The sequence below is a fragment of the Cryptococcus neoformans genome, chromosome 1, assembly GCF_000149385.1.
Source record: "Cryptococcus neoformans var. neoformans B-3501A chromosome 1, whole genome shotgun sequence".
NCBI classification, from domain to species: domain Eukaryota; kingdom Fungi; phylum Basidiomycota; class Tremellomycetes; order Tremellales; family Cryptococcaceae; genus Cryptococcus; species Cryptococcus deneoformans.
Genome location: NC_009177.1, coordinates 1624963 through 1635115, shown reverse-complemented (window position 1 = coordinate 1635115; position 10153 = coordinate 1624963). Strand labels below are relative to the sequence as shown.

The window sequence follows — 10153 nt, the reverse complement described above, 5'->3', positions numbered from 1 at the left end:
ACCTTCCTCTTTGGCCCGGCCCTTCCCTTTGTCCCTAGCGGCCAATGCCTTCAACCTATCATGCGCATCCGACATGGCAGAGAGCTTTTCCAAGAACGTGAAAAACATCCCTTTGAGAATCTTTGACATCTCGTTCGTGTCCGCCTTGTTATAGATCGAATCAATGATAGTATTGAGGAGTTTGGCGCACATGGTTTGAATTGAGCTCGAGAAAGTTGAGTCATTGAGATTACACGAGAAGACGTAGACAACACGGATGAGTTGCTGTAGAGGAAGCTCGTTTCGGACATGATGTATGAGGTCGGCCACCACGGAATAAGCCAACGGTCGAAGCATTTCCCTACTTGAGACACCCGTGCCGACGAGGACTCGCTCCTCTAGAAGGACATCGATATAAGGGATGAAGGAGGATCGAGAGTCAACAGTAAGGATATGTCGAGTTGCTACTAAAAGTTCTTTTCGAGTGATGACATCCTCTGGCGGGCAATCTCGCAAGAGGCGTGCACATGCTTCTGGGAAAACATTGACGTAATCTCTATTGTTTCCTTGGTTTCCTCGAAGGACATAAGCCAAAAATGCCATGGTCTGACTAACATCAGCTTACACTCATGGACTACGAAGAATACACATGCCTTGACCTGGGCCTTTACAAGCTCTGCGAACATTTCCCGATTTGTTATCCCACTTGCCACCCCGACAAAGGTTTCTCCCTTTTCTTTAGCTTCTAGATGCGCCAGCCTTTGGGGTTCAGGCTGTATCTTGATGCTGTCAATTACCAATGGATAGAAGTCGAGCATTGCAGTTTGCATGATGGACTTGTAGGTTTGGAATATGAGTACAACAGCGATAGGGCATTCAGTGAGAACTTTGGGCGAATGAAGCGCATGAGGAAGAATGGCATGACTGGAGGACGATGCTTGCTGTTGCTGAGATTGCTGACCGTTTGCCGAGCCTTCGCCTTGCGTAGATACCGGCTTTGATCCCCCCCCTGACGGGCCAAACTCTTTCTCCACAACCGCTTTTATGTTCGCGTACATTTGTTTGACTAAATCAAGGAAAGGTTCCGTAAAAGGTTCCATTTGATCCTTATTGCTCCTAAGCCCATCAATCATGATCTTGATACAGAGCAACGCATTTTCTTCATTTTCAATCTTGAGAAGCTTCACGCAAAGCTCCATAACAGAACTCATGTGATGACGGAAAGGTTCGGTGTGGGGGAGGCGCTGCAAGAATGCAAGAAGGGTGTGGCGAAAACGCTGATACGATGTCAGTCCATCATTGAACGTCTCTAGACGGGGATATTATGACTGTTTTGCACTCACTTGCTCAACATTATCCTTCACAAAAGTGATTGATTTCTCATCCCCGAGTATACTGATGAGTGCCGGAATAAATATTGACAAGTACTTGTCATAGAATCCGAAATCCCTGTTGTTCTCTGCGGAGTCCCTGAGCTCAAGAGCAATTTCAAGCTTCTTTCGTGCTGTGACCGTAGGTTCCAGCAACTGAGATGCAAGGAACTCGCAATCGCTCACGGACATTGGCCCGTTACTGGTGTAACTAGGGGGTGGCATGCTCATCCCTCCTCCTGCTGCAGCAGATGGTACGGGTGTTTCCGTCGAAGGGGTTGCGGTAAGCGGAAGCGGATGTGGAGTTGCTGTCGATGATTTTCGTGGTCTTCCTGAACGACTGATAGATGGCGCGGACGAGGCCATGTTAAGTGTACAAGTTATATAGGCGCATAAGTCCCCCGATCCGGCAGATTTCGGGATAGTCGGAACAACTCGCTTGACCCCGCGTGCTTATGCTGTGGCCGCAGATATTTGATGGATATTTGAGGGAGATAGTTTGTACGAGGAATGAAGATCGAGTATTTGCGAGAGAAAATGACAGCGAAATCAGCCAGCGACGCGGGGATGACTTGACGCGGAGAACCCTCCACTCGAGAATTGAACGCTCAAAGTCGAGCAATATAACGCCGAAAAATCCCGCAAACTCATAACGCACTATGCATTCCTTCTATGATTCCCTATCCTTGTACATCACGGTAGAGCTCGATATCTGCACTCATTATTGATGGGAATAGAACGTGCATATGTTGCACAAATGTCGAACTCGGCCCAAAAACACTCATTGCTTGGTTGGCGGCGACATCCGACTCCATTCACGACCAAGCAAGCAAGCAACAACAACATCATGCAAATGATACAAGACGACGACGGGAAGGAGGAGGAGCGTAAATTTATCAGTGATTTAGTGATGATTACTTTTTTGGCCCTGTTGCTGAGAGGAATGTTAGGTAAAAAAAGTAATCAACTGGGAAGGCTGATCATTCTCTATCGACGTAGATCTTGTTTATTTTTCGTTTTGGATGTTAAAAAGGGGCTGATGCTTTGACATTACAAGTACGATATCAAATGGCCATGCTGTGCAGCTTACGCAGATTGCACTTCCGACGACGGCTCACCACCTTTTTCTAACCCTAATTGTTCTTTTAGCGCCTTGTTCTTTGCTTCTACTTCTTTTCTTCTCCATTCTGAAAGGCTACTCGGATTGACAACCCACACTGCCGCTTCTCCTTTCATGTCCTCCACTCCATACGCCAAACCATCATTTACCCCCATCTCCCTTATGACTTTTCCCACAGACCCCCTATTATTGGTGAGTATGGTCATGGAGCTCTTGATCCCCGCGAGGAAAGTACGTAATGTATGTGCAGATGGTAACTTAGATGCTACGGTGATACCTGGCTGAGGTCGACGAGCTGAGCGATTGCTTGTAGTTTTGTTGGCTTTTGGAGGCGGAGGCGGAGGTGGCAAAACAGACGCCAATGTTTGCTTTTCAACAATAGCAAGCATCATTTGACAAACACTGGCGAAGCCACGTCGGAAAGGCGAGTGTTGAATCTGATGCAGCTCAACATGATCCCAATCTTCTTTTGATATGACTCGGACTCTCATATCCCCTAGAACACCCTCTCTCCCTTTCCATCTGCTCCCAGCCCAGAAATCTTCGAAATCAGCAAACATAGCCCGCGCGCGTCGTCTCTCGTTCTCCCCGCCGATGATGTCGACAATCTTCGGTAACCGTCTCTTCACTTCTTCTGTAACCCAAAACTCCAGTGTTCCATCGACAAGGGATAATCGCTCTTGCATTTCTTGTATAAGGGGGTGTTGCATTTCCCATTGAAGTTGGTCTCGTAAATCTTTTGTTACAGGAACATGGGGAGCCAGAGATAATTGGCCATCGCCGGCCACCTGCAGAGGACGAAACCTTGCCTCGAGCTCTTGCTGCGAATTCGGCAGTGAGAAATGAGTTGAATCACAGCACAGAGCAACCACAACAGAAAGGTCAAGCAACACATTCGAAGTCGGTCTAGGTGATGGCGGGGTGAGTTGTTTCGGTAAAGCTCTCGTATCTGAAGCTAATACGAGCTGCGCCCCACACGAGCGGATGACTTCGAAAGTTCCGTTTATTCTTGGATCCGCGTAGCCTCCTTCAGGATTCTCTTGCAAACGATTCAAGATATATTTGACTTTCGGTGGAGGAAGATGTGGACGGCGAGGGTAGGATTTAGCCGATTGGACCATAGAAGTGACTTGTTCGATTACAGAGTTAGTTAGACCAGGATAAATAGGCTGGTTATTTGGAGTTTCGGCGGGAGCATCAGAATCGTAATCTGAGTAATCTGAATTACAGTATGAGTCTTGCTCTCTGAATTCTGCCATCAAACGGGACTCCTTCATCCTGTAGCACGTTAGATTGGTGTAAATAGAACATCTTTCTCTTAACTTACGTGTTCACTTTGATCCATTCTTCTCCTCCTCGGGCCACTACGTCCACCTTTACCTGACTTCCATCCGAACATTCCAAGACCTGGGAGATGCACCCTAAGGGCCAATCTGCTCTCTGTACTTCCTCCCATACTGCTGTCAAATGAGGCAAATTGGTTGCCAACTCTTTTGGCGGCACATCGCTCGATGTCAGAGCCTCCAGGTAACTCCTTTCAGTCTCCACCGCACCCAGGAACTTTTTCAAACCTGTTATTGTCGATTGCTGGTAGGGCTCAGGGTGCTGCCAATCGATAATCGGGGCATGGTAAGTGGCAGATTCGGACGTGTTGCAGATAAAGTCCTTGATTGACTGCAAAAGGGTATCGACCTGATTCCTTGCGACATGAACTTGGTCCATGGCACATGAGGAGACTATACTCGTATATTAATTTTTGGTCACCAATAATAGGAACAGATCGGTGAGCCGGTCACCTGGCACAGGGGGGAAGAGTGCAGCAGTACCTCAGTTATGACTTTTAATGGCACTTTCTGGCGGCAGCCCGGGAGCGAGGAAAAACGTCAGTCGCATTCTTATAGTAACTCACCATTAATTATACCCCCATTTAAACACTCGTCTACCTTTAAAATTACTTTTACATCCTCCTGCAACAAGTCCTCCTGTCCGGTCAACCAGCATAAGCAGCTACTGTACATACGGTGATCGATTAGCATGCCTTCGCTGGGTTATTCGGTCGTATATCGCAGTAAAGACCCTTTATTCTTATTAAATGAAGTTGAAAATTCAAACGAATAATCTTCAGCTATTCATATATCTATGTATGTAATAGGTGTATTCTTTCCCTGTACAAACAATATTCCTTATTAGGAGAATGAATTTATTACTGAACGATGAGACCCACACCTTCTCTATCTCCAATTCATCATCACGGCGAAAGCAAGAAATAACAGCGGTCAAGCGCACATGCATTACGGAATAACTTTCTTCCATCGGAACACCCATCGAAATGCCTTGGAACATTTTAATACAATTTACGAGCGACCATTGATGTTTGTGCAAAATACTGTGACGCATTTAGAGTTACTTGTTGTTTGCCAAGGCGACTATGGTCCCTAATCGCCGGTAATCCCGCAACAGTTCGCCGACATCAGAAAGGCGCAGTTCACCAACGTCACCTGTAGTATGAACCAGTTAGCAGCCCATAACAATCCATTGGTAGAACATTCTCTTACACGTCATAAATTTCTCAATGGGAGGATCCACATTGTCGAGCAACGCATGTGAACCGAAAGAAGCATCATTCGCAGGGAGAGCCGGTAAACTCCCCCTAGGTGAACTGACTTTGTGTTGTTGCGATTCTGTTTGCGACCCGCCTAGGAGCGACGATCGACGGGTATGACTTTGCGAGTTGCTGGCAGAGCGGGCAGTGGTAAGACTTTGAAGAAAGGACTAAGATGAGTAATGTCAGTTTCAATGACATAAACAACGGACTTCGAAAATTCTCGAACTCGCCTTAGATGGCCCATGAGTATTGTCGTTAGATGCAAGGGTGCTTTCAGCACCAGTGGTGTTCGCTGGATTGCTCAGTCTCCCAAGCACTCCAATGGACGCCAGTCGATTGCTAAGACTAACCCTCTCCTGCTTAGGACCATCTTCTTTATCCTTTGCAGATCGTGAGCTTGTGTTTGTTGCACTCCGCATTCTAGACCTTAACGATGTCGCATCAGGTTCTAATTCGCCATCATCGCTTTCATCTTCCTCGCTGGTAGGGTAATCACTTTCTCTCTCCCTGATCGATCCTGGCCGCGAGCTAACTTCCACAAGCTCCTGATTCCCACCCCAAACCTGCTCACTCACCCTAGAGTCTGCCCGCGATCGGTTTCGCGAGGCAGCAGCCGCTGCGATGCTGGCTACACTGGCCGTTACGCTTGCGAGAGAAAATGTTGACGCCTGACGAGGACGCATACCAGGACGTGAATTGTCACCTGCTGCTTGTTCATCGCCATCAAGCGCTCCCGCATTGGGATTACCCATAAGCCCTCGAAGAGCTGACCACGAGGTGTCTACTACCCCGCTAATCACCTTGTTCGCAGATCCCGCTGCTGACCCTGCAAATTCTCCGACCCGGCCTCGAAGCTTTGTAGACGCGTTGGCAATACTCTCTGCATCCCCATTCCCCCCATCCATGCCCATATAATCCAACCTGATAGGCGACAAATCCTCAATGCTCATAACTTTGTCCGAGTCACTACCCAGGCCCAACTCAGACAGATTAACATGTTCGAGGAATTCGACTACAGCGGTAAGATTGACAATGGCGTAGCTAGCTTCCCCTGTCAAACAGATGGCAGAGCGATATCGGCGAAGGTACATGAGCTGAGAGGCCAGTTGGGGAGGGTTGGATTTGACAACGGCGTAGATGATGATAGGTAAGATCAGGTCTGCGCCCGAAGTCGACTTTTTGCTTGCTTTTGTCTGCTTATCTGAAGATGTATTAGGCGGTGGAACAGAGGCAGCATCATCAAAGGGGAGAGAATCGTAAGGTACAGGGGCGGCGGACACTGTCATTACAGAATCTGATAAGGCCTCTTGCAATGGTGTGAGCTCCGCTTGCTGACTCTCACTATCGTGTGTAAGTTGGGGAGTGGAGGGACGCTGGTCAATAATAGGATCGACCACAACAGCATGGGGAGGCACTTCGATATTTGCGAGCGATAAAGGATCTGAAGCGTTTGACTTCATATCGGAAGATCCTGATACGTTTCTTGATAAAGGGGCTGTTGGAGGCTCGACTGGACTTCTACTTGGCGTCAGAGACCCTTCTGACACAATGGGGAGAGCTGGAGGCTTGAGGATGGTAGGGTCAACTGAGGCATTTGATGGGGCAGTCGATACTTCTTGCGGCTTGTGGTATGGTTCCCCTTCTGGTCGAAGCTCTATGTCAGGCAATTCAGAGAGCCCATCTGTACGATCATAATCAGTGTTACATCAGCATTGGACAAAGACATCGCCCTATTTGCAAGACTGACCGACAACGATTTTATGTGCATTTATGAGAACTGCGGTCTTATCTTTCGGCGTTATACAGGTCATTAATGAAAGCTTTTGAAACTCTGTACATAAGTTAGCAATGTATATATCACCAAGCACAGATGAAGCTGACCTTTCCCTACTTTATCGACGATCCGGTCTAAACCGTCCGAGATGATACCCTCCGGGTATTCTCTTTCTGGTCGAGTAATCAGCCCTAGATGGTCAAGGGATAGTTCCAGCATATTAAGCGCTGCTATACGAGAGGCCAACGCTTCATCGTGCTTCGAATCATCCGACTCCAGAGGCGAAAACAGCCTGTAGAATGACGCTGGTCATTTTGTGACTTTTAACTATTGCTGAAAAACTTACCTATTATACAACAACCTACACAGTAGACCCTCAATCCGTTCTGTGCCTTCGCTAGCCTCTTTTTCCACAATTTCTTCTCTATCTCTCCTTTTCCTCTCCTCTCTTTGTCTTTCCCCTAATTCAACTTCCTTCTCCTTTTCTTTCTCAAGATTGTGTGAGCCTCGGGCCCATGTCCCTCCGCTGACTTTCCTTTTAAGGCCTCCATTCACCTCTTGTCTGTAATAAACCACAAGCTCATCATAAACACGCTCCACAAAATCCTGAAGCCGTTCCCCCGTCTCTGTCGGATTTCCAAAATCAAGCAACCATGCGCTGCCATCCAGCTCGTGGCTGGGGCCGTGAGATCGATGTCCTTTTAGAAGTTCCTCGCTGATCAACTGCCCAGATGGGCACGCATTCGCCAGCGCAAGCTTCAGTACCTTTTCCACGACTTTCTCGGGAATGTTGTGCAGCGCATCGCGGACGTCTGTTCTCACAGACTTAAGTAGAGACTTGTGGATTTCGTGATAACGGATAGGTCTTGAGACAGTGTACGCTGTAACCTGATACCCCTCACCAACAGCAACTGATTCGGATGAAATGGAGGTCGCATCAGGATCTATGCTTAAAGCTGAAGGTTTGGGACTAGATGGCCCGGGAGATGCGGGCGGACTCCTAGGAGGCGATAAACCGTTATCGGATGGAAGAGCTTCCGGCTTTGGAGAGGGCGAAGCTCCGGTTTTAGTTTCGTAGCTCAAGCTTGTATTCGAACCGCCAAACAGGGACGCAAATGGATTAATCCTACCCAATTTGCCTTGCGAAAGTCTTTCTCGTTCCTTTATCTCGGATTGGATTGGCGGAGCGGTTTTTGAGTGTGGAGGAAAAGGTAAAATTGTTGTCTCCGAGGAAAGCGTGTATGAGGGATAGTTGATATAGGATATTTGAGTAGGTCTAAGGGAAGCAAGAGCGGTTTGGCGAGAAGAGTGGTTTTTAAGCGCTTGTAAAAGCGGTGAATCGGGTGGGATGGTAGACTCAAACGAAAGGGTTGTGTCTTTGAGAGTACCAATAAGACCAGAAAGGGTGACGAGGATATTGAGGGTGCAGAATTGCTCCTCCTTCAAATCGGCTTTTTCTTCAGTTTCACTCACCGATTGTATGGATTTGAAAGAAGACGAGGCGAGGGAGACAGGAGGTGAAAGGAAGGCCACGTGATCTCTCAAAGTTGGCGGTGTCATCGGTAATGAGGATGAAGGGGTGGTGGGCAGCAGCAAGATGGCCTGAAGCGTATCAGCACATAAAAATGTTGACATGTAGTCAAACGCCTACCTTGCCTCCCATCAAAATTCTCAAAAGCTCTCCCCAATCGCCGCCCTCACCGGCTTTCGCCCTGCCCAGTTGACCTTTGTCAAATATAGCGTCTATCATTGACATTCCCATACTCCCATTACCCAGCCCTATACCTTGAGCTGCTGCCTTGAGACTTTGTACCTGCAGTCGACTCGTCAAGCTGCTGGAACTCGCGTGGGGACTACTTGCCGTAGTAGACACCGCCGACTCTTTCGCTTGGGCCGGAGGATCTGAATGCGACGGCGGAAGGGCAAAGGTCGTCGACGTTGACGTAGAAGTAGTTGGAGGCGCCGACACAGGGGTGGGAGAAATAGGTGCTCCTGAGGATCCACCTGTAGGTGCCGGCTGAAGATTTGGAGGTGGAGCACCGGTCGAGCCGAAAATGCTCGCTGTGCTGTTGATGGATCCCATTCCACCTCCATGTCGTTGCCTCGGTTTATAGGGAAGATTGACGGCATCGCCAGTATTCTTGGACCATGACCCGGAGGACTTATGTCGAAGTGGTGGCGGTTGAGACGTCGTATCTGGCTGAGAAGAGTCTGATGTTGGCAAACTGGTGGAGGAACTCGTAGCCGCCAAAAGGGGATGTGCAAGTGCCTCTCCCGTGTGCTTGTTCTTTGAAGCTCTCCCTATGGATATTGAGGAGAACAGGCCTGGCTTCTGAGGGTCCATACTGTTATTGGGTGAATGATTAAAGGACCAGCAGCTTTCGTAGTCCAAAGCTTCGTTTCCGAGGTATCATCCACGCTGTGTGGGAGACGAGGATGCAGCGACGATGGCGGCGCGGTGGATGATGACAACATAATAAATAAATAACAACAAATGCGGATTTCGCCGAGCTCCTTTCTTTTCTGCCGGCGGATTTTTTGGTTGTTGACTGGTGGAAGCTGAGGGTTCCGGGGGCGGCAGGGTGGTGGCCGGGGGGTATTCTGGAGCTTCTACTTTGGGCATCACGCCCTCTTACGCCGCCACGGTAGCGGGACACACAGACTCCTTCCCCTCACCCGGAATCTACTGCACCAACTGACGTGTTGGGACCCAGTGCGCCGTCAATGACGGAGGACATCACTTGGGCGGGGTTATGCCAAACACATTTGGATCCTTACCCCTATTGCAAGCATCTCTATGGGCGGGACTGTAATTCATTTTTCAGCCTATTACCTGACAGGTTCTCTTAGGCCTGTCGCTCTGCCGACTGTCAACAGTCAAGGCCGCCTTGTGTTATCTACACAACCCTGGCTTGTCTTCATAAGGACATTTTCTCTTTGACAGCCAATGGATTCCAAGAACTCCGCCAGGATGTTCATGAGTGGCGCCATATTGTCAATCTTCGCGCTCTGCGTGCATTTTCTCACTCTATCCAAGAACTCTTCGGGAGGAACATATCCCAAGGTGCTGAAGATGTGGATAGGAAGGTCGGAATTGCTTTGAAGGCTTTCCTGGGAACGCTTCTGGAGCCTGGTGATCTGCCTCCCCGACACCGACCAGGGGGCGTTAAGGCTATTTCTAGGTCAGGTATGTCCTTTCTCCTTACACTTAACCTGGCTGTCATGCTGATAAAAATATTCATAGCTGATGACACCTGATATCATTACCACCATCTTCCCTCCACAAGTATACCAGGAATTGCGAC

The 10153-nt window shown here is 48.5% G+C and overlaps 3 protein-coding genes across 3 annotated transcripts in view; all 3 read right to left on the bottom strand.

Moving 5' to 3' along the window:
* Positions 1–1574, bottom strand: part of CNBA5920 (hypothetical protein) — a gene marked incomplete at both ends in the record, with an annotated part of 11790 nt that extends 10216 nt beyond the window's left edge. The window contains 3 exons of the mRNA XM_772621.1: positions 1–585; positions 627–1256; positions 1323–1574. The exon at positions 1–585 is cut by the window's left edge and continues 136 nt beyond it. Coding sequence (XP_777714.1) covers positions 1–585; positions 627–1256; positions 1323–1574 — 1467 coding nt within the window. The remainder of the gene's footprint in view (positions 586–626; positions 1257–1322) is intronic.
* An 861-nt stretch (positions 1575–2435) lies between these two features.
* Positions 2436–4191, bottom strand: CNBA5910 (hypothetical protein; the record flags this gene model as incomplete). Its single annotated transcript, XM_772620.1, has 2 exons — positions 2436–3747; positions 3797–4191. The coding sequence occupies 2 exons, from the start codon at positions 4189–4191 to the stop codon at positions 2436–2438; spliced, it is 1707 nt and encodes a 568-aa protein (XP_777713.1).
* A 681-nt stretch (positions 4192–4872) lies between these two features.
* On the bottom strand, positions 4873–9192 carry CNBA5900 (hypothetical protein; the record flags this gene model as incomplete). The annotated part of the gene is made up of 7 exons (XM_772619.1): positions 4873–4967; positions 5025–5241; positions 5305–6755; positions 6822–6905; positions 6956–7140; positions 7195–8450; positions 8500–9192. The coding sequence occupies 7 exons, from the start codon at positions 9190–9192 to the stop codon at positions 4873–4875; spliced, it is 3981 nt and encodes a 1326-aa protein (XP_777712.1).
* Positions 9193–10153: the final 961 nt, after the last annotated feature.